The sequence below is a fragment of the Scyliorhinus canicula genome, chromosome 1 (genome assembly GCF_902713615.1).
Source record: "Scyliorhinus canicula chromosome 1, sScyCan1.1, whole genome shotgun sequence".
NCBI lineage: Eukaryota > Metazoa > Chordata > Chondrichthyes > Carcharhiniformes > Scyliorhinidae > Scyliorhinus > Scyliorhinus canicula.
In genome coordinates, this window is record NC_052146.1 from 228,154,205 (window position 1) to 228,178,986 (window position 24,782).

Here is a 24,782-nt window from a genome sequence, read left to right on the forward strand (position 1 = left end):
CCAACAAATTAGATCTAAGCACTGTCATTCTGCCACATACAGCTGTGAATGGTGGTGGATAATTAAACAACCCAGTGGGGGAGAAGGTTCCACAAATATCCCCAACCTCAATGAACGAAGAGCCCAGCACATAAGTGCAAAAAATAAGGCTGAAATATTTGCAACAATTTTCAGCCCCAAGTGCCGAGTGGCTGTTCCACCTCAGCCTCCTCCAGAGCTCCCCAGCATCACAAATGCCAGTTTTCAGCCAATTTGATTCACTCCACGTGATATCATGAAATGGTGAAGGCATTGGATGCTGCAAAGGCTATGGGCCCTGACGGTATTCCGGCAATAATAATGAAGACTTGTGCTTCAGAATTTGCTGTGCCCCTAGCCAAGCTGTTCCAGTACAGCTACAACACTGGCATCTATTCGGCAATTGGAAATTGTTCCGGTATGTCATGTCTACAAAAAGCAGGACAGTTCCAACCTGGCCAATTACCGCTCAGTTTACTCTCAATCATTAATAAAGTAATGGAAGGAGACCTCAACTGTGCAATCAAGTGACAATTACTTAGCAATAACCTGCTCACTGACACTCAGTTTGGGGTCCGACAGCTCACTCAACTCCTGACCTCGTTATAGCCTTAGTTTAAACATGGACAAAGAGCTGAACTCCAGAGGTAAGGTGAGAGTGACTGCCCTTGATATCAAAGCAATATTTGATTGTGTATGGCATCAAGGAGTCCTCGCACAACTGGAGTCAATGGGTAGCGGGGAAATCCTCCACTGTTGGAGTCATACCTGGCACAAAGGAAGATGGTTCCGGTGGTTGGAGGTCAATCATCTCAGCTCCAGGACATCACTGCAGGGGTTCCTCAGGAGAGTGTCCACGCAAAAACACTTTCAGCTGCTTTATCAATGACCTTCATTCCATCATAAGGTCAGAAGCGCAGATGTGTGCTGATGATTACACATTTGCGACTTCGCGGATACTGAAGCAGTCCGTGTTCAAATTCAGCAAGATCAAGACAATATCAAGGCTTGAATTGACAAATAGCAAGTTACATTCACGCCACAATACCAGGCAGTGACCATCTCCAACAAGAGAGAATCTGACCAGCATTCCTTGATATTCAATGCCATTACCATTGTTGAATGCATCACAATCAACATCATGGAGGTTAACCCAGACCAGAAACTGAACAGGACGAGCTATATAAATACTGTGGCTACCAGTATCTGAATCCTACAGCAAGTAGGACTTTGTGACTCCCCAAAACCTGTCCACAATCTGCAAGGCACAAGCCAGGAGTATGATGGAATATTCCCCATTGCATGGATGAATGCAGCTTCATAAATACTCAAGAAAAGAAGCTTGACACCATCCAGGACAAAGCAACTTGCTTGATTGGCTCCCCATCTGCAAACATTCACTCCCTACACCACCAATACACAGTGGCAGCCGTGTGTATCATCTACAAGATGCACTGCAAGGCTCCTTCGACAGCACCATTGAAACCCATGGCCATGAACATCTAGAAGAACAAGGGCAGCAAACACATGAGAATGTCACCATCTGGGATTTCCCCTCCAAGCCACTGAGCTGCAACGGTACGTTACCACCTCTCTCCTGCATCAGTTCCACCTGCCACCTCTCAAATTCCGAAAGCCCTCAATGGCTGACTCCTCACACCCTCCCCATATCCAATCTTCATGCTTGCTCCTCAGCACCCCCAGCACCCAACAGCACAACCCCTCCATGTCCAGTTGCAGTGCCCACGCATGCCACCTGCCATAGACACCCCTGATCCATCAAGCACGCAGCTCACGGTGCCCTCTCTTTGTCCTCACATGAGAACGTAGCCCCTGATAAACAGAAAAGGGTCAAGACACTGGGTGGAGTACCAGAGATCCGAGTCCTCACCTCCTGTGAGGAACAGGCCCTGGAGATTGCGGGGTTGACCAAGGAGAGAGCAGCCACCGGCAGTGAGGTTGGCCTGCACCACAGAGGTAAGGATGCACTGCCCCTTCACTCAGTCGATCTGTCTCAAGTGAGTTGTTCATGTCAGACAAAATTATCTTTCCCTCTCACTGACCACATGTCTATTATCTCACAGGACCTCCATCCGATGGGGCCGGGCCATCCGGAGTCATTCCCCATCTCACCATCCAAGAGCACAGCTCGGAGGAGAGTTCTGAGGAGACCACCATTGAGGCATCATGATTATCACCCCCACCTTCTACCAGCACAGAGACACACACCTTGGTGGGCGAGATTACTGGCAGGCATCTGGGGCACAATCTAGGTCAGGGGTGGGCAAACTACGGCCCGCGGGCCGCAAAGGTCTTTATGCGGCCCACCAAGATCAAGTCATTAAAAAAAATAAATTATTTTTTATTTTTTTAATTTTTTTTTAATTTTAAGGTTAATGGGGGGGGGGGGGGCTGTTGGGTTACTGGTATAGGGTGGATACGTTGACTTGAGTAGGGTGATCATTGCTCGGCACAACATGTGTTTCATGTGAAGTTTCTACTTTAAAATATTAATTAATAAAAATTAATTGCTTTTTTTTCCTTTAAAAACCTTTTATTTTGGCTATTTTAAATATTAATTATTTTACTTAATATACTATGCGGCCCTTTAAAATTGTGAATTTCTGAATGTGGCCCTTGCACGGAAAAGTTTGCCCACCCCTGATCTAGGTGAACAGCTAAGTGAGTCAGTAGTCGGAGGTCTGCTGGACTCCCGGACTCAGTTAAGTCCCAGTCAGATGCTGAGCCTCTGGACAAGGTTATCCCAGAGTTGATACAGATTCAAGGGCAAATCCGTTGATAGATTCAGGAGGGGATGCCAGTTACATCCCAGTGACTGCTTAGCCGATTGGAGGAGTCTCAAAGGCTACGGGCGCAGGAGATGATGCCGGCAATGCATGGCACCTAAGCCAACACTGCTGGGGTGACGACCACAGTGGAAAGCCTGCAGCACGAGGTCAGCGTCTTGAGTGGTGGTGTCCAAGGCATGGCTCAGTTTGTGATGACCAGGGATGAGAGCCCCTACATCAAGTCCCACATGCCCCAGATGCAGGTGAACATTGCCGAGGCATTGTACAGCATCCACCACTGAGGGCGTCAACACCATGGTGCAGACAATGGGGAGCCGCCGGGGCTGGCAGAGCCAGATGACTCTGAGGACTCTGGAGCTCATTCCAGCTGTCCCTCCGTCCAATGGAGATCCCCAGAGCCCTAAGGGCACCGTCAAGGAGGAGGAAGCACTGGAGGCCAACCCAGTGCCAGCAGCCATCAAGGAGATGATGGTGGTCTCCAGTACTTCCGAATCCCTCTCCTGACACCAGTGCCTCTCCAGGGCAGCGGGCAGAATATAGAGGCATGGCAATGCCAGTGACAATGGGAGTCGGCTGGGCCCTCTGGCTCCAGGCCCTCCAGAGGATGTTTGCCAAGGGCGTCAAAGGTCACAGGGTGTGAAAAGCAGCAGGCTCCATCCCTGATGTACATCCTGGGCCACACCTAAATGTTGCAGTAGATTACGGCAGATCACAAAGATTGAAGATCGCTGAGCGGGCACTGAGGGGGGTGGGTAGCTAGGGAGAATGGAAATGTCCAGTGTCCACCAGTAAAACATGTTACACCTGATACATGTGAAACCTCTGTCATATCAATCTTCATAGTAGAAGTCTTACAACACCAGGTTAAAGTCCAACAGGTTTGTTTCAAACACGAGCTTTCGGAGCGCAGCTCCTTCCTCAGGCTCCATGTCGCTCCACATCATGGCTATTAATCTTCGTGCAGACCCTGTTCTGCCTATTGGTATGACCTCGCTGTCAGCAGAAAGACAGGAGTCAGACTCTGGCATAAACTAAGAGCCCCAGATCGTGCTTCACAGTGAGTAGTCCTCACTCTGCTGCCTTGTATATTGATCCGCTGACAGTGCCGACACAGCCCATCACCCTGGGCTGACGCTGGGAGGGTGGAACAGAGTAGTTCGTGGTGTGGGTGGGTGGGTCAGGGAATGGGAGGGTGGAGGAAAGAGGTGAATGGGGAGATGCTGGGAATAGGGAAGAATTGGGGGAAGATGGGGAATGGGAGAAGGAGGGGAATGGTGGGGGGAGGGGGTGAGCTGACAGACAACGCCTCATCCTGGAGATGCGGCTGAGGATGAGGGCCTACCTGGTCCTCCGGCCATAACGGAACCATGCCGCTCCCTGTCCTCAACCGTCCGGCTCCTCTCTGGGATTGCCAACCATCCCTTCCTGGTCTGGCTCGTCCTCCTCCTCCTCAGATAAGGCCACATGTTCCTCCTCCTCCAGTTTGTCGCCCTGCTGCTGATCCAGATTGTGAAGCGGATGACTCTCTGTGTCTGCAGGGCACCAGCAGAATGGTTCAGGCATCGGAACCGCGTTTTTAGCAGTCCGATGCACCGCTCAATGACAGCATGTGTGGCATATGGGCCTCGTTAGATGGGTCTCTGCCTCGGACTCTGGCCTCCACACTGGCGCATCGGCCAGGATCTCAAAGGTACCCATTAGAGCCAATCCGCCATGCTGGAAGACGTTGGGGGTCTCCCACTCAGTGATCTTCAATCTTCGTGATCTACCATAGTCTACTGCTACGTCTAGGTGTGTCCCCAGGATGCACATCAGGGATGGAGCCTGCTGCTTTTTGCACCCTGTGGCCTTTGATGCCCTTGACGAAGGCCTCTGGAGCGCCAGGAGCCAGAGGACCCAGCCGACTCCCAGTGTCACTGGCATTGCCATGCCGCTATATTCTGCCCGCTGCCCTGGAGAGGCACTGGTGTCAGGAGGCGGATTCGGAAGTACCAGACCACCATCACCTCCTTGGTGGTTGGCACCAGGTTGACACTAAGAGTCTCAGGATGTAGCTGTCATGCATACTCCCTGCAAAGTGTGCACCAATATACATGATGCGGAGGTGGTGGTCGCACACGATTTGAACATTCAGGGAGTAGAACCCCTTCCTGTTATGAAGGGGACTCCCAGATTCCCTGGTGTGTGCATGACAACATGCATGCCATCAATGACAGCCTGGACCTGGGGAATCCCAGCAATGGCAGAGAATCCTGCTGCCCGGGCATCGTGGTGGGCTTGGTCCAGCTCAAAGTTAATATGGTCAGCTTCCCGGGCATACAGAGCATCTGTGACCTCATGTATGCACTTGTATGTAGCTTGTGAAATACCGCACAAATCCCCGCTCGAGTCCTGGAATGAATCTTTTGCATGAAAGTTAATGGCTGCGGCAACCTTCATGCCAACTTGGAGTGGGTATTCTCCTCCTCCACAGGATGCCAAGTCCATGAGGATATGGCACAGGTGCCACACTCCGGGACCCTCAGATCCCCCATGCATTGCCCACCCTACGTGACCCACCTTCTCTCAGAGTACCGTCCACCAAGCTAGTTGTGCTGGAGAACCTCACTCTGCACACTCCCCCGGTCACAGCAGGAGCTCCTAGACCCCAGAACCCTGCTAGGAACATTAGAGAGACCGTGCTCAGATGCCCGCCCCTGATCTATATACTCCCCCTTTGGCCACAAGGATATCCTCAGTGCTGAAGCCCAGCTCTTGAGTGTTTGATTGGCTGCTGCCTCTGTGGTGATGGCGCTTTGAGATTTCAGGCAAAGTGTTCAGACTTCAGATTGAATGAAATGCAATGTAATGCAATAATCATCGTCTGAGACAGTGCACATGTACATACGAGAAGTGACTTTGAGTTGTGAAGTGCTCGCACAACTAACAACACCAATTACTTACTAGCAATAACCTTCAGCTGTGAAGTTCGAGGCTGCTCATAGTCAAGGGGAGTTAAAGCAACTGTCAGCATATACCAATAACAGGACTCTGTGCTGGAAGTTTTTGTTAGGGTGACAGGCAGCAGCTATAATTGCCCTGTGATGGGTATCCATAAAATTTAAAGATGGCTTGAAGGCTTCACAAACAAAAAACCCCACACCCCACCCCGGCCTAGGTGCGACCAGTCCAACCACCCTGAGGGGGCCCTCCCCAAGCACTAGGGCAACAGCTCCAGTGCCCTTGAGCTACATGCCCGAAAATGGAAATGGCTCCTCAGTTCCCTTCAGAGTCCGTTCATGTTTTTAAAAAAGGAGTGCTAAACGTCGCCGGCGTGATTTCTCATTGGGGAGCTGGTTGATTCCCGGGAGGCTTCTACATTCGACTTCAGTCTCACTAATGAGATGGAAATGAATGCAAATTGAGGTTAATGATATGCTCGTCATATTTGGATCTTGAACTCGCCATCTGGAGAGGGCTGGTTTGATAGAAAACTGATTCGTGTTCATCACATATCTCGATTTAGGCCTTTCTTGCTATTTAACCGCATCACGATGGTTAAATTACGTCCTTGGTCTTTTCAATCTACATGCAACTCGAACCTGCAATTGCCTGTTGAACAATAGAGACTTGTTGCCTCTATCTCTGCTTTCTCTGTCTCTCTCTAATTCTTGCAGACTGACACTGTGAGATTCAGTAATATTTAGTAAAACCCAATCGTACAGTAGCATCCTATGAACTGGTCACCTCTCAAACAGCCCATTTCTGTGGTAATATGAATCACATGAGCCTTGTATCCACATAGTCATCCAAACCCCAACTTCATCCTCTCTTGGAAGTAAATACACAGTTTAAAGTAAACCATTTATAAAACCTGACGTTCATAATGCCTCCCTGGGACTTGGAGACTAGCAGTCTAACTCCCATCAGCAAAGGTGCTCTCATCATTATTTGTAGATGCAAATGTCATGCACTCCTTTGCAGTAAGACAACCTGCTTCCCTTTTTAATCTTTATCAACCAAGGCTTGCTGTCAGCAAAAGTCAGAACAGGTTACATGACCCTTTTCATTTCTCCATCTTTCAAAAATTAAAGAGATGGTCGTAAACGATAATGTGCTGGATACTCCGAGGGTGACGGCAAAATCGGGAAACACGATTGGGCGGAGAAGAGGTTCCAATGCCGAAATCATGGCCGGCGCCGATTACACACCAAATCGCAAGTCCCGTCACCTCGACATTGACGTGAATGCGCTCCGGAACTCTCATACAGTATATGCTGTTGGCATATCATCAACGGGCCCGACCCCCCCCCCCCCCCCCCCCCCCCCCCCCCCCCCACCCACCCCCTCTATGGCCAGTCCAGACCAGCCCACCTCTCACATCCATCTGTCAGAGCACCGAGGCAGGTTGTAACTGTGTTAAAACAGGTGTTTATTGTGCACAAATATTTACAGATATGTGTCCTTGCCCCTATCACTTAATTACCTGCATCCAATTTACAATTCAGGTGTCGCTGGATGGAGAATCCCGCTCGTTGTACCTGCAACAAATTTATAACATTTCCCCTAAAATTGCTATAAGTGGCTGAGTCCAAAGGAAGCCCATTACATTTGGGGGCTGAATGATATACATAATTATGTTCTTTTTAGCCATAACAGTGATTGGTACTTTACAGGGCTTAACTGTTTGTTCAAGTCTCAGTACAAGTTGATTATCAAATAAAAGATTTCTTAATTGGTATTAGTTTGATTCATTTTTAAAGTTACAAATGCTGAAAAGTTATTATTTTCAAAGATAATATGCTATTTCTCTAATTTACTTAGTACCTGGACTCGAACATGCAAGCAGTGGTCTATGAATTAAACTCCAATGTAGAACAGCGGCTGGATCCTACCAGTGACAACAAACTACTTCTGTATGAATTGTGTAACATCATAAAAACAGGTAGGGTGTTACATTTGTGAAATCCTGCAGATAGAAAATATCTAATCATTCGATTAGCCTTTTTTTAATTCAAGTTTGTATCCATTAGAATTTTATTTTAATTTTCCCATCCTGTCCACTATTTGTCATGCACTTTCTCCAACCAAGGTGATAGGCGAGATTCTCCGTTTGGGAGGTTGTTCTCCCGCCAGAGGAGAATTGCTACTGATTTATGTTCTTCCTGGGAGCATGAATCGGGAAGCAATTCAGTATCCCTTGCCATGTAAATAATGCATGGCGAGGAGTACGAGGGATTCCCGAGGTATCCCAGTATTGGGCCGTCATTTTGAGCAGGCAGCTCGATAGCGAAGTCCACAGGCAATCATGGGGGCACCTATACAGCCAGTGGCGCTCTGCACATTTACAGGACACAGTGGGCAGTCAGCGAGTGTGCAGCTAGATGGCTGCCATACAGGCCGCGGCAATGGCGGTCTGTGCCCACACTCCTCTGTCCCGGGAGGACACCCCGACCCCTTGGCCCATCTCCTGTTTGCCCCCGTCGGCCCTAAAAGACACCTCCCAGCCAGCAGCACAACTGTCAGATACATGTAGGTGGTCTCTGTGGGGGGTTCCGTTGGTTAGTTGGTCCCTATGGGGGGGGGGTCGGGGGGTCCTTTTTAAGGGTTTCTGTGGGGGGGCCCTCTAGATAGAGGGTCTTTGGGGGGTTCCTTCAGTTAGGGAGTCCCGGGGGGTCTCTATTAAAGAGGTCCCTGGTAAGGGTCTCCCTCTTAAGGGGATTCCTGGGGCGAGATCCTCTCCTTATTAATTGGGTCTCTTGGGGGGTTCTCCCGTTTTTGGGGTCTCTGCAGAGTTTGTGGGGGGACATCTGTTAGAGGAGTGGGCAGGCAGTTAATATTGAGGGGGGGGAGGTGCCTTCTGATAGACTTTGGGGGCAACTCCTTTGGCCCACCGTGAGGTCAAGCTTGATGAGACCTGTTGTAATTCCCAGCCCAGAGGACCGGAGAATTTCGGAGGGCCGGAGAGTAGAGTGCTGGGCCCACTAAATGGATTAAAATGCGTCATCAATACTCATTTACATTGATTTAGACCCTCACGCAGGCGGGAAACTTGATCCCGGCGCCAGCAGGGGGCGGTTGGAGCATCGCGTTCGAATTGGTGTCCACCAACGCCCGGCACCGATCCTGATTTTTCAATTCTCCGCCACATCGGGGACCCCGCTACTGGCGGCGAGCAGCAGGGAATCCAGGCAGATGTGTCAGAGATCTAAACCTAGGCCCCCAATAATGCCATTCAGAAATTGCCATTACAAGGTACCCAAAAGAATCCCAGTTCAATTAGTTCCAATCCCATTGGAAAATTAAAGTTGTAATCCTGGAACTATGAAATAGCATCAGCATTCTACATAATAAAAACAGAGAATGTTGAGTATGTAGAACGCATGAGCATTGATCTTTGAAGGAAGTAGGACATATTGAGAGAGTGGTTATCAAAGTGTATAAGGGACTGGATCTCGGGGTCTCATGCCCGTGTTTCTCAGCGGTGCCGGGTCCGCTGGTGGCAGGATTCTCTCTTCCCGCCGAGTGACAATGGGATTTCCTTTGCACCCACCCCAGGGCTCCGGAAAACCTTCGGGCAGGGGTGTGCTGCCAGAGGGAAAAGAGAATCCCAATCGCCGGAGAATTCCGGCCAAGATCTTCGGTTTAATAAGGAGGTTATAAGGATGTACGGGTCCTTGAGAGGGTGCAGAGGAGATTCACCAGAATGGTTCTCGGGATGGGGATTTTAGTTGCAATGCTAGGTTGTAAAAGCTGGGATTGTTCTAACTTTTTGCAGTGGTACATGACTCACAAAAAGCTAGTGTGCAAGTGATTAGGAAGGCAAATAGAATGTTATAATTTATTGTAAAGGGATGAAATAAAGAAGTGGAGATGTTTTTCTGCAGTTGATGAGATCACATCTGGGGCACTGTGTGCAGTTTTAGTCTTCTTATTTAAGAAAGGATATTATTGCATTCGAAGCAATTCTCTAAGGGCCTGGTTTAGCTCACTCAGCTAAATCGCTGGCTTTTAAAGCAGACCAAGCAGGCCAGCAGCACGGTTCGATTCCCATCCCAGCCTACCCGGACAGGTGCCGGAATGTGGTGACTAGGGGTTTTTCGCAGTAACTTCATTGAAGTCTACTCGTGACAATAAGCGATTTTCATTTCATTTCATTACCCAGAGGGCCATGGAAGCTCAATCATCAAGTATGTTCAAGACTAAGGTTGATATATTTCTACATAATAAAAACATCAAGGGATATGGCGACAGTGCAGGAAAATTCTGTTGGACATAGAAAATCTGGGAACATACAAAATAGGAGAAAAGGTAGGCCATTCAGCATCTCGAGCCTGCTCTGCCATTCAGTGAGATCATGGCTGATCTGTTGGTGTTTCAAATTCTACATTCCCATCCACCCCTGATAACCGTGGATTCCCTTGCCTAACAAGAATCTATCTACCTCTGCCTGAAAAAATTCAATGACCTGCCCCTACCTCCACCCCTTCTGAATCACTCAACCCTCTAAGAGAAACAAATTCTCCTCATCTCTGTTCTAAAAGAGCTACCTCTAATTTTTTTTAAATTATTTTTATTGAGATTTTCAAAAACTTATCAAAAACAGAAAATAACAACAAGAAAACAATATTAACAACAACAAAAAGAAAAACACACTAACCTCAAAAACCCCAGTAACTATAAAAAGGAGAAATAGATAAACACCCGGCATATTCAAGAAACACATATACACATTTCTCCCTTCCCCGAAACAAACCCCCCCCCCCCTCCGGGGTTGCTGCTGCTGCGGGCATATTTTCCTACCGTTCTGCCAGGAAGTCCAGGAAAGGCTGCTACCGCCTAAAGAACCCCTGTACTGATCCCCTCAGGGCAAATTTCACCTTCTCCAATTTAATGAACCCCGCCATATCATTGATCCAGGCCTCCACGCTTGGGGGCTTCGCATCCTTCCATTGAAGCAAGATCCTCCGCCGGGCTACTAGGGACGCAAAGGCCAGAACACCAGCCTCTTTCGCCTCCTGCACTCCCGGCTCCAATGCAACCCCAAAAATTGTGAGTCCCCAGCCTGGCTTGACCCTGGATCCTACCACCCTCGACACCGTCCTTGCTACCCCCTTCCAAAACTCCCCCAGCGCTGGGCATGCCCAGAACATATGGGCGTGGTTCGCTGGGCTCCCCGAGCACCTAGCACACCTGTCTTCACCCCCAAAAAACCTGCTCATCCTCGTCCCAGTCATGTGGGCCCTGTGCAGCACCTTGAACTGTATGAGGCTCAGCCTCGCACAGGAAGAGGAGGAATTCACTCTTTCCAGGGCATCCGCCCACATCCCCTCCTCAATCTCCTCACCCAGCTCCTCCTCCCATTTACCTTTCAGCTCCACCACCGAGGCCTCATCCACCTCCTGCATGACGTGGTACACGTCCGAGATCCTCCCCCCTCCAACCCACACCCCCGAGAGCACCCTGTCCCGTACCCCACGTGGGGGCAGCAGAGGGATCCCCTCCACCTGGCGCCTGGTAAACGCCCTAACCTGCACGTACCGAAACATGTTCCACGGGGGGAGCCCAAACTTCCCTTCTAACTCACCCAGGCTCGCGAACCTCCCCTCCACAAACAGATCCCTCAACCTCCTAATACCTACCCTGTGCCAGCCCAGAAACCCGTCATCGATGCTCCCTGGAACAAACCAGTGGTTCCCCGGTATCGGGGACTCCATCGAGCCCCCCACCTCCCCCCTATGCCGTCTCCATTGCCCCCAAATTTTGAGGATAGCCGCCACCATCGGGCTCGTGGTATACCTCATTGGAGGGAGCGGCAACGGCGCCGTTACCAGCGCCTCCAGGCTCGTGTCCACGCAGGACGCCATCTCCATCCTCTTCCATGCTGCCCCCGCCCCGTCCTTTACCCACTTACGCATCATCGCTGCGCTGGCAGTCCAGTAGTACCCACACAGGTTGGGTAACGCCAGCGCCCCCCCCCTTTCCCTGCCCCGCTCCAGAAACACCCTTCTCACCCTCGGAGTCCCATGCGCCCATACAAATCCCGTAATACTCCTATTGACCCTCCTGAAAAAGGCCTTCGGGATAAGGATGGGGAGGCACTGGAACAGGAACAAAAACCTTGGGACACCGTCATCTTGACGGACTGCACCCTGCCTGCCAGCGACAGTGGCAACATGTCCCATCTTTTAAACTCCTCCTCCATTTGCTCCACCAGCCTAGTGAGGTTAAGTTTGTGTAGGGCCCCCCAGCTCCTAGCCACCTGGACTCCCAGGTATTGAAAGCTCCTCCCCGCCCTTTTCAGCGGGAGCCTACCAATCCCCTCCTCTTGATCCCCCGGGTGCACGACGAATAGCTCACTCTTACCCAGAATAGCCCCCAAATTCCCTAAGGATCTGTATTACCTCCGGCATTCCCCCCACTGGGTCCGCCACATAAAGCAACAAGTCATCTGCGTATAATGATACTCGGTGTTCCTCCCCACCCCGCACCAGACCCCTCCAATTCCTCGACACCCTCAACGCCATGGGCTCAATTGCCAACACAAAGAGCAAAGGGGACAGGGGACACCCCTGCCTCGTCCCCCGGTACAAACGAAAGTACTCCGATCTCCTCCTATTCGTGGCTATGCTCGCCATCGGGGCCTCATATAGCAGCCTCACCTAACTGACAAACCCCTCCCTGAACCCAAACCTTTCCAGCACCTCCCACAAGTACCCCCACTCAACCCTATCAAAGGCCTTCTCCGCGTCTAATGCTACCACTATCTCCGCCTCCCCTTCTACCGCTGGCATCATTATAACATTCAGAAGCCTACATATTTTGGTGTTCAGCTGCCTTCCCTTCACAAACCCCGTCTGGTCCTCATGAATGACCCCCGGCACATAATCCTCTATCCTTGTGGCCAAGATCTTCAGCAACAGCTTGGCATCCACATTTAACAACGAGATCGGCCTATATGATCCACACTGTCGGGGGTCCTTGTCCCGTTTAAGGATCAAGGAAATCAGCGCCCGTGACATGGTCGGGGGCAAAGCCCCCCCACCCCCCCCCCCTCTCTCTCTCTCTCTCTCTCTCTCTCTCTCTCTCTCCCCCCCCCCCCCCCCACGTCGTTAAAGGTCCTAACCAACAGGGGCCCAACAGGTCTGCATACATTTTGTAAAATTCAACCGGAAACCCATACGGCCCCGGCGCCTTCCCCGACTGCATGCTGCCTATCCCTTTGACCAGCTCCAACAGCTCAATCGGCGCCCCCAGCCCCTCCACCTGTCCCTCCTCCACCTTCAACAGAGCCAGCCTGTTCGTTGTTGAACTTCAGATGAACTGGCAGGCTGGCTCTAAGGCACTGATCTTTATACATCAGTCCCAGAGGAAGGGGTCCTGGGCGGAGCCAAGGGAGGAGCCCTGTACAAACTCTCGCGTACTCCCAGAGCGACTCCCCCTTGTCGTCGGATAGTGCAACTGCACTTACAATGGTGGATAGTGAACATATATACACGGGGTTATATTGGCAACTATACACAGCATTGATCTTACAACGGGTAGATAACAAACATATATACATGGAGTGATATTGGCAACTATATATAGTGTGAATCACATTCACCACAGACCCCATTATTAATGTCCACCCCCCTTCGCACCACATTTCCTCCTCTATCCGTCACTCCACCAATCTCCCTGGCCGCGTCTCGTTTACGTAGCTGATGCGCCAGCACCCTACTCGCCTTCTCCCCATATTCGTACACCGCTCCCTGTGCCTTCCTCCACTGAGCTTCCGCCTTTCCGGTGGTCAGCAAGTCGAACTTGGCCTGAAGGTTACATCCACCCTCATCATCTCCCCCACCAACCTCTCCCTCTCTCTTTGCTCTCTCCTCTGCCTATGGGCTCGGATGGAAATCAACTCCTCTCTATTCACCGCCTTCAATGCCTCCCAAACCGTCCCCACTCGGACCTCCCCATTATCATTGGCCTCTAAGTACCTCTTGATACACCCCCGAACCCACCCGCCCACCTTCTCATCCGCCAGCAGTCCCACCTCCAGGCGCCAGAGCGGGCGCTGGTCCCTCTCCTCCCCCAGCTCAAGGTCTACCCAATGCGGGGCATGATCCGAAATGACTATGGCCGAATACTCAACATCCTTCACCCTCAAAATCAGCCCCCTGCTCAGGACAAAATAATCGATCCGGGAATAGGCTTTATGCACGTGGGAAAAAAATTAATACTCCCTGGCCCTCGGCCTCGCGAACCTCCAAGGATCCACCCCTCCTATCTGGTCCATAAACCCCCTCAACACCTTAGCCGCCGCGGGCCTCCTGCCCGCCCTGGACACGGATCGATCCAATGGGGGAATCGAGCACTGTGTTAAGGTCGCCCCCCCCCCCCCCCCAGTATCAGGCCCCCCGTCTCTAGATCCGGAATGCGGCCCAGCATGCGCCGCATAAAACCCGCATCGTCCCAATTTGGGGCATAGACATTCACCAGCACCACCCGCTCCCCTTGCAACTTGCCACTCACCATCACATACCTCCCTCCACTGTCAGCCACCACCTTTGACGCCTCAAACGACACCCTTTTTCCCACCAGAATCGCCACCCCCCCCGAATTTTTGCATCCAGCCCTGAATGAAACACCTGGCCTACCCAGCCCTTCCTCAGTCTAACCTGCTCCGCCACCTTCAGGTGCGTATCCTGGAGCATAGCCACGTCCGCCTTCAGCCCCTTCAGGTGCGTAAACACCCGGGTCCGTTTGACCGGCCCATTCAGCCCCCTCACATTCCAAGTTATCAGCCGGATCAGAGGGCTCCCTGCCCCCCTCCCCTGCCGACTAGCCATAACCTGTCCCCTGCCCGCCCCAAGCCAGCGCCCTCCGCTCAGCCTGTTCCCCACGGTGGCAAACCCCCCCCCCCCCCCCCCCCCCCCCCCCGGCCTCCCCTGCATACTCCAGCTCCTTCCTGGCCATTTCAGCAGTAACTCGGTACCCCCCCCCCCTCACCAGGCTAGCACCCCTCACAGCCGCGTTACTCCCTCTGTAGCACTCCCGTGAGCCAGCTAACTTCTGCTGACCCCGGCGACTCCCGCCACACCTCCGACCCCCCCCCCCCAAACGTGGGGTACTTCTCTTCCCCCAGACCCATCAGCAGACCCTCCTCCTCCCCTCCCGCTCTCGCGCGGGAAAAAAGCCCGCGCTTCTCAGCTCCGACCCCGCGCTTCTCAGCTCCGACCCCGCCCCCATCCACCCTCAGCGCGGGAAACAGAAGAAAAGCCTGCGCTTTCCCGCTGCCCGACCCCGCCCACTCAAAAAAGACAGCACCCCACCAGCCCAAGAACCAACACACAACCAGCTTAAAACAGCATAAAACAGCATAACACAGAGACCCTTCCCACCAAAAGTTAACACAGTTATTTACAAACCCCTGACCCTCAGTCAGAGTCCAACTTCTCGGCCTGCACAAAGGCTCACGCCTCCTCCGGGGACTCAAAATAAAAAAGCCGGTCCTTGAAAGTGACCCACAGATGCACCGGCTGTAACATGCCAAACTTCACACTCTTTCTGTGGAGCACCGCCTTCGTTCGGTTGTACCCGGCCCTCCGCTTAGCCACCTCCGCACTCCAGTCCTGGTAGATCCGCACTACCGTGTTCTCCCACTTGCTGCTCCGCTCCTTCTTGGCCCACCTAAGCATGCACTCATGGTCACCGAACCGGTGGAACCTCACCAGCACCGCCCATGGCGGCTCATTCGGCTTGGGCCTCCTGGCCAGTATTCTGTGGGCCCCCTCCAGCTCCAGGGGCCCCTGGAAGGACCCAGCTCCCATCAGCGAGTTCAGCAAGCCGACCACATAGGCCCTCAGGTCTGACCCCTCCAGCCCCTCCGTGAGGCCCAGGATCCGCATATTTTTTCCGCCTCGACCGGTTCTCCATCTCCTCGAACCGCTCATGTCACTTCTTATGGAGCGCCTCATGCATCTCCACCTTTACCGCGAGGGCCGCGGCCTCGTCCTCTCTTTCGGAGGCTTGTTGTCGGAGCTCCTGGATCTCCACCCCCTGGGCTGCCTGCGTCGCCAGCAGCTTGTCTGCATTTGCCTTCAGTGAGTCTAGCAGCTCCACTTTAAGCTCCTGAGAACATCGCTGGAGAGTCTCCTGCTGCACCTGCGCTCACTGCCTCCATTCCTCGAGGCCTCCTCCGGCCGCCATCTTGATTCTCTTCGCCCGCTTTTTCTTAGGCGCTGCCACCGCTATTTTGCTGGCCCCACTCCTGGTCAAGACCATAGACCACTGGGGATCTGCTGCTGACACCTTCCCACGTCGGGAACCGTCGAGCAAGTACCGCAGGGGGCCCTTAAAAGAGCCCAAAAGTCCGTTCCTGGCTGGAGCTGCTGAACGTGCGGCTTAGCTCCGCATAGCCGCAACCGGAAGTTTCCCTACCTCTAATTTTTAAACATTTCCCCTGTGGACTCGCCCACAAGAGGACACACCCTTTCCACGTCCACCTTGTCGAGGCCCTTCAGGGTCTTTTATGCTTCAATCAGTCTCTCTTTCTTCTGAAACTTCACTCTTCTAAACTCCAGCGGAAGCAAGCCCAGGCTGTACAATCTTCCAGCATAAGACAACCCGTTGTTTCCAGTTATCAGTCTGTAAACCTCCTCTGAACTGTGTCAAACGCTGTGGTGAGTCACAATCCTAGTAATTCACACTGTGTTATATTGTATGTGTTGTGTCTCTGTAAGCTCGGTATACGAGCCGTTGCGCGGCTCTGCCCATAGGGGGAGATGAGGAGTTTGTACTGGGCTCCACCCTTGGCTCCGCCCATGGCTCCTCCCACTAACTGGAAGTATAAAGGTCTGCAGTTGTGAGCCTGCCGCTAGTTCATCTCGTCGCAGGTAGGCTCAGTTGTAAGACTATTAAAACCACTATTCACTTCCAACCACGTGTCTTGTGAATTGATGGTCACATCAAACGCATTTACACCCTTGCTTAAATAAGGAGACCAAAACTGCACACAGCATTCGAGATGTGAGCTGGCATTTTCTCTGAAATGCACTAAGTGTGATGGTGGGTGTATCATCCACTATTTGCCTAATAAAAAAATGTATGCATGTGAAAATCACTGAATTGCTGGCGGGTGACCCCGATTTGCCTGCCCGATTTGACCTCATCGCTTCCCCAATGCAGGGGTCATATTTAAACAGACATAGCGCGCACACTTCTCAATGCTTGCAGGTCAGCTTCATTGATGAGATAGCCCCAAAGGCAAAGAGGAGTGCTGTCCCCAGATTTAATGGTGCCTCATTTGAGTGCCTGCTTGACACCGTGGAAGCCCGCCGTGATGTCCAGGACATTGGCCCCGATCTCCAGCGCTGAAGCCATAACTGGCTTCCAACAGTGCCAATGGAGAGGGCTGCAGGGCAGCTCGATCTCACTCCAGTGTCCCCTTCTCCCCATGGAGTTCCTCAGGCACCTGTAGGGATGTTGACCAGCAACACAAGGCAATCCAGACAGCTGACTCTGTGACTATCTGGCCGATCCCAACCCCCTCTTCCTCTGACCTCATCAGCTTCAGCTCCATAGGCCACAGCAGGACACCCTAAGAAGCTAGGGCCCTCCAGGTCTCTACCCACTAGAGGAGTCCCACCAAGGAGATCACAGTCAACAGGGCATAGCAGTGACAGGTTACCTCCATCCCAGCTGTGGATGTAGGAGATGCACCAAGATGTAACAGTAAGAGTTATGAACACTAAGAAATATTAGGAGCACAACTGTGGCACGGGTATTCACAAGATGCATAACTGTAAATAGGATGTGGCCCATTCCACATCTCCCTCTGGTTTGCCTCCTTTTTATTAAGAGCTGTGTTGTAGTCACTCGGGTGACACACCATGGTCCCTCACCCACTTATAGTGGATGTTGTGACCATGGGAAATCATTTGTGTAGTCTGGTTACATTTTGCCCCAGTGTTTGGCCATTTTCGATACTGTCGAGCAACCGCACTTACGACTTCCTGACTACATCTAATAAACTGTGCAATAAGTGCAAACACATTTCCAACTTAAGCGTAGAGATTCTGGCCCTCTCAGCTAAACTAGTGTCCCTATGCTCGAGCCTATAGGCCTAACCGTCTTGTCACCATGGATGTGTGTGTGGTTACATCCACCTGGCTCTCCTTTCAACGTACGAATGCAGCGTTGTGCATCCTGTAATGAACTCCAATTGGCTTTATTGGTTGGCCAATTGGAGTATGAGCTCTCTCAATGATAGCACATTGAGGGGGCCCATATAATCACCTGTGTAGGCTTTGTGAGCCAGTCTTAAGTTGACTGGACTGCTCGCAGCACTGTTTGTAGCTGCTCCTGTAATATCGTTATTGTAAATAAATATTGGTGTGGTGACGGCACCCCTGCCTCCCGTGGATTACTACAGTGGCGACGAGGTAAACTAAGAATTTTGCGGAGACCAGCTGCCGCACTCGGAGGGTAAGCCTTGCCATTTTAAAAATGCCGCTTTTTGGAAGGTTAGAGGCATTCGACCCGGCTATTGAAGACTGGTCCCAGTATGTGGAGAGAATGTGTTACTTCTTTCGGGCAAATGATATACTGACGGATGAAAGGAGACGGCTTATCCTGCTGTCGACGTGCGGACCCTCAGCTTTTGCCATTATACGTAGTCTGACTTATCCCGATGCGCCGGACACGAAAACTTTCCAAGAAGTAACGGAATTGGTGAAAGAGCACTACGACCCAAAACCACCCCTCATTTTGCGTAGGTACAGATTCTACACAGCGAAGCGGGAAGACAGCGAGTCAGTCACGAATTTCTTGACCCGCCTGAGAAGGTTGGCGGAAAAATGTGAGTTCGGCCCGACGCTAAATGAAATGATTCGGGACCGGTTAGTGTGTGGTATAAACAACCTCACAATACAGAAACGCCTATTGGCGGAAACGGAGCTAGACTGCAGGCAGGCGTTACAGCTCGCACTGTCCCTAGAAAAGGCAGTAAGTGGGGCGCAGGAACTACAGGGCACGCCAATGGAGGTAGATACCTGTGAGAGGGACTACCACAACGGGTCCTCCTACCAGATAGCCACCCTCAGGAAAAACCTGAGGAATAGAGGGAAAAAGAAAAACCCCAGAACTGCCCCCAAGTCTGCCAGGACGAACTGGAGACAGAGGGAAGTACCGGCTGAGGCTCCCCCAACAGAGAAGGACCGTTTCTGGCACCAGACAGAGTGGGGTAACAACGACAGAACCCCTAGAAGGAGGTGGCAAAAGAGGAATAGCAGGTGGGGACGCAGGGAAGTACACAACCTAGACGCCCCATCCTCCTCCGAAGAGGAACAATTATATAATATTGCAACGAAGAAAGCAGAACCCATTAGGATTACCCCACGGGTGAACGGGCGGCCGACAATAATGGAAATAGACACGGGTGCAGCCGTATCAGTAATGGGAGTGGCAGCATTTAGAAAAATCAAAGATGGACTCCAGCCACTAACCCTAACAAAAACACCGACGAAACTTAAAACCTACACGGGGGAACCCCTGGAAGTTCTAGGCACGACTCATGTACCCGTGGAATATGAGAAATAATTGCTCAGATTACCGTTGACTATAGTAGAGGGCTCCGGACCGAGCTTAATTGGACGGAACTGGCTGAAAGACCTAAAATTAGATTGGATGAAAATTTTCCAGAGTGGAAGCGGGCAGTTGAGTGGAGTACTCCAAAAATACCCGGAGGTCTTCCAGGAAAGTTTGGGGGAAATCATAGGCGCCAAAGCAACTTTGCACGTGGACCCAGAAGCCCTTCCGAAATTTTGTAAGGCCAGGCTGGTACCTTTTGCATTAAGGAAAAAGGTAGATGACGAAATAGAAAGGTTACGGCGCGACGGCATTGTCAGACCAGTACAGTTCTCGGAATGGGCAGCGCCGGTGGTACCAATTTTGAAGCCAGGCGGCTCGATACGTCTCTGTGCAGACAGTAAACAAATACTCACTGCTGGACAAATACCCAATCCCGAAAATAGACGACCTATATGCCAAATTGGCAGGTGGGCTTTTGTTCACGAAACTGGACATGAGCCACGCCTACCTGCAGTTAAAACTGGACAAGGGCTCCCAGACGTTCGCTACGATCAACACCCTGAAGGGCCTTTTTCGTTATACGAGGCTACCTTTCGGAGTGTCATCAGCCTGCGCTATATTCCAGGGTACGATGGAAAATATTCTGCAGGGACTACCGCAGGTGGCGATTTATTTGGACGATGTCTTAATCACGGGTAGGACAAACAGGGAACACTTAAGGAACCTGGAGGAAGTGCTCAGGCGTTTCGCAAAGGCAGGCGTACGGCTAAAAAGGTAAAAATGTGTTTTTCTGGCTCCACAAGTGACGTACCTGGGATATAAAGTAGACGAGTCAGGCTTACACCCATTAGAAGACCGAGTAAGGGCAATAAAAGAAGCCCCAGCTCCCACCATGGTCCAGGAGTTACGATCATTTCTAGGGTTGGTAACCTATTATGGAAAATTTATTGAAAATAGGGCGTCCATCCTAGAACCCCTCCACCAGCTACTAAAAAGGGGCAAGAATGGAAATGGTCCACCCGCCAAAACCGAGCATTTAGGGACATTAAGGAACAGCTGTCATCCGAAAATGTCCTAGAGCATTATGACCCAAGGAAGGAGTTGGTGGTCACTTGTGATGCATCCCCCTATGGGTTAGGAGCCGTCTTAGCCCATAGAGGAAGGAATGGGGAAGAACGGCCAATAGCCTATGCTTCGAGGACCTTGGCGATGGCTGAGAAGAAGTACGCCCAAATCGAGAAGGAAGGACTGGCGATGATATTCGCAGTAAAGAAATTTCACCAGTATCTGTACAGGCGGAAATTCACCATAGTGACAGACCATAAGCCGTTATTAGGGTTATTAAAAGAAGACAAGTCAATACCCCCGATTGCATCAGCTAGAATCCAACGCTGGGCGTTGCTACTGGCGGCGTATAGATACGTTCTGGAGCACAGACCAGGAACGCGAGTAGCAAATGCAGATGCTTTGAGCAGACTTCCCCTCCCGGACACTCCGCCGCAAATACCAAAAGTAGAGGAGACAGTAATGACTCTAAATTTTATGGACACCCTACCAGTAGACGCACAACATATTCGGTTGTGGACGCAAAAAGACCCAGTTTTAGCCAAGATGAAGCATTTACTGCTAACAGGGGAACTGGAAAGACCAGTGGAGCCCCAGATGCACCCATACTGGAGCAGAAGGGACCAAATAACCGTAGAAGACGGTATCCTATTATGGGGAGCCCGGGTAATCGTCCCAGCTCAGGGCCATCAGGCAATCTTAACCGAGTTAAATCACGGACACCCAGGGGTGTCTGAAAAGAAGATGCGAGCTCAAAGCTATGTTTGGTGGCCAGGTTTGGACACAGATATAGCAGCCTTGGTACTTCGGTGCCAGGAGTGCCAACAGGGGCAAAGAGTGCCACCAGCCATGCCATTGCACCCGTGGGAATGGCCAGGCAGACCGTGGACCCGCCTGCATATTGACCACGCCGGCCCTTTCATGGGCTCAATGTTTTTGGTGATAGTGGACGCCCACTCCAAATGGTTGGACGTCCATCGGGTAAGCACAGCACGACAATTGAAAAGCTAAGGGCCTTGTTTGCAACACATGGACTTCCGGAGGTATTGGTGTCGGATAATGGAACGGCATTCACAAGTGGGGAATTTGGAAAATTCCTGAAGGAAAACGGAGTCCGTCACATCAAAACGGCCCCTTACCATCCAGCGACCAACGGCCTGGCAGAGAGAACGGTCCAGACACTTAAAGCAGGACTCAAAAAGCAGCCGGCAGCGTCAATGGACACAAAGCTCTCCCGCTGGCTGTTTGATTACAGGACCACACCGCATTCCACAATGGGCATACCGCCAGCTGAACTCTTAATGGGAAGGCGGCTGCGAACGAGGCTGAGTCTCCTTTTCCCAAATTTAACGGGGAAAGTGGAGAAACAACAGGAGGCCCAACGCAGGGCGCATGATAATAGTCGGCAGCAGAGACATTTCCAGGTGGGGACACCGGTTTTGGTCAAGAATTATGGGAATGGACCAACGTGGGTCAAAGGCACGGTAGAGTCCCAAACAGGGCCCATATCCTATAAGGTTTCAATAGGAGGTAAGATGCTGAAGAAACACCTAGACCAAATAAGGGCAGCGGAACCACACCTGGAGGCAGGCGAAGCAGGACCGCCTCAAGCTGGGATAGCCCAGACGGAAAGGATACCCACACCCCAGCCCCGAGCAATTTCTGCAGACCCCGTCATCCAGTCATCAGAGTCGGAGATGGACACGCTCGACGAGGCCGCCGCGACATCTCTCCCCAAGGAGGAGGAAGAACAACTTCCAAGGAGGTCGTCAAGGAAAAGACGGGCATCTACAAGGTACACCCCGCCCACTTCGGAGAACGACCCGGCGGACGACACAGAGGTGACAGACCCAGACATGAGGAGCAGGAAGAAGCTCCGAGGAATGCCAGCTGGCAGGAATTCCTCGGACCTTGGGGGGGGGGGGGGGGAGGGGTGTAATGAACTCCAATTGGCTTTATTGGTTGGCCAATTGGAGTATGAGCTCCCTCAATGATAGCTCATTGAGGGGGGCCCATATAATCACCTGTGCAGGCTTTGTGAGCAGTCTTAAGTTGACTGGACTGCTAGCAGCACTGTTTGTAGCTGCTCCTGTAATATCATTATTGTAAATAAATATTGGTGTGGTGACGGAACTCCTGCCTCCCGTGGATTACTACACATCCCTTCACCCGAAAACTGGCTGTGGTCACTAATGCTGTATCAAAATGTTCACATGCTGGGCCGTGGATCTTTTAAGAATGATCAGGAACCACCAGTTGTGCGTTTGGACAATGTTGAGAGGAGATATGAGGAATATAAAACTGAAACTTCATTGTGCTTCATATTGGAAACGACCAGAAGCAATAAGCCGCAAATTCAAGGATTTTCTGAGCCTGAAATATAACCCCAACTCGAGAGCATGAAAGCAGCTCTACAGATGGCTGAAGGCTGAGGTCTGTTAGAGGGAATGAATCCAGAAGAATCACTCAACACTCAAGTATACTTCAACGTCAGATGGTTTATTACGTGAGCGGGGAGCAGTCAGCTGGGCATACCATGCGTCTGTCCACCTAGCATGAGAAATCATGAACACTTATACAGTTATACAGCCTATGCCGGCTGGACACAATTCCATAAAAAGCATTGGTTGCTAGGCAGCACAGGGCTGCATAGTTTGCTCAATAACAGATGGAGGCATCCCTTATCAGCTGTCCTTGGGTTCTGTGAATACCTACAGACTATTACTACCATACCTGCATCTGTTGTAAGCAGCATTCCATGAGCTCAGCTACTGATAAAGGATGTCTTGCAGAATAAGCCATTTCAGTGTAGGCCCATTGTTGTTAGCCTGTGATGCCTCACAACCTGTTATGTTTCTCTAGGAGGCAGGGTTTTGGAATATGTATTGCATATTGTCCATGTATATTTACAGATCGTGTGTGTATACGATTATACATATAGTTAGTATGTGTATTGGTGGTGTATTTGGTGGTGTATGTTCCTATAGGGATTAATATGTTCTTATAGGGATTAAGGGTTATGGTGTTTGGGCCGGAAAGTGGAGCTGAGTCCACAAAAGATCAGCCATGATCTCATTGAATGGCGGAGCAGACTCGAGGGGCCAGATGGCCTACTCCTGCTCCTAGTTCTTATGTTCTTATTTCTGAGATTAGTATGAGACTATATATTTGCACTGTATACATTCAGTACACGCACATATATTGCAGGTGTCTCTGCTCCAGGCCTACGTCTACAGGTCCAAAAAAAGTACTCCGCAACCTAAAGAACAGATGGTGGATGGAGAAAGCGCATGAGATCCAGCAGTTAACCGACATGTGAGGTTTCTTTAGTGCAGTCAAGGCCACTTACAGCATAAGCACCTAAGGCTCCATCCAACTGCAAACCAAGAACGGAGAGGTGCTCATCAAGAACAGAGAGGCAGGCGGCACCTGCTGGAAGGAGTACCTCAAAGACCTCCTCAACAGAGACTCTGGAAGAAGGAGAACATGCCAGGAGATCTCAGTTGGGATAATCGTGACCATCTGAAAGGAAGGTGACAAGTCCGACTGAGCAACTACAGAGGAATTTCACTGTTCTCGGCCACAGGGAAGGTCATCACAAAAGTCCTCATAAGAACACAAGACCATAAGACGTAGGAGCAGAACTAGACCATTCAGCCTGAGATCATGACTGATCTGATAGGATAATCCTCAACTCCACTTTCCAACCTGATCCCCATAACCTTTGATTCTCTCACTGATTAAAAATCTATCTTATCGCAGCTTTGATCGTATTTAATGACCCAGCTTCTGCAGCCCTTTGGGGTAAAGAACTCCACACATTCAATACCCTCTGAGGAGAGTAATTACTCCTTGGCCGGGATTCTCCCCTACCCGGCGGGGCAGGGGATCCCAGCGTAGCGGAGTGGTGCCAACCACTCCGGCGTCAAGCCTCCCGCGGCAATACCGGCGCCAACGGCCTTTGGCTCTCGACGCCCGGCATCGGGGCTGGCCAAAACGCCTTCGCCGGTCGCTGACGTCACCACCGGCGCATGCGCGGTAGGGGGGGGGTCTCTTCCACCTCCGCCATGGTGGAGGCCATGGCGGCGGCGGAAGAAAAAGAGTGCCCCCACGGCACTGGCCCGCACGCCGATCGGTGGGCCCCGATTGTGAGCCAGGCCACCGTGGGGGCACCCCCCGGGGTCCGATCGGCCCGCGCCCCCCCCAGGACCCCGGGGGCCCGCTCGCGCCACCAATCCGCCGGCACCAGAGGTGCTCCAATTCCCGCCAGCGGGAGAGGCCTGTCAGTGGCGGGACTTCGGCCCATCACGGGCCAGAGAATCGCCGCGGGGAACA

At 51.5% G+C, this 24,782-nt stretch overlaps 1 protein-coding gene across 7 annotated transcripts in view; it reads left to right on the top strand.

Moving 5' to 3' along the window:
• The window catches only part of pde10a (phosphodiesterase 10A), a 628,597-nt gene that overhangs the window by 394,846 nt on the left and 208,969 nt on the right, over window positions 1–24,782 (top strand). For all 7 annotated transcript variants that reach the window (XM_038808728.1, XM_038808759.1, XM_038808768.1 and 4 more), the window contains one exon: window positions 7,632–7,752. In XM_038808728.1, coding sequence (XP_038664656.1) covers window positions 7,632–7,752 — 121 coding nt within the window. The remainder of the gene's footprint in view (window positions 1–7,631; window positions 7,753–24,782) is intronic.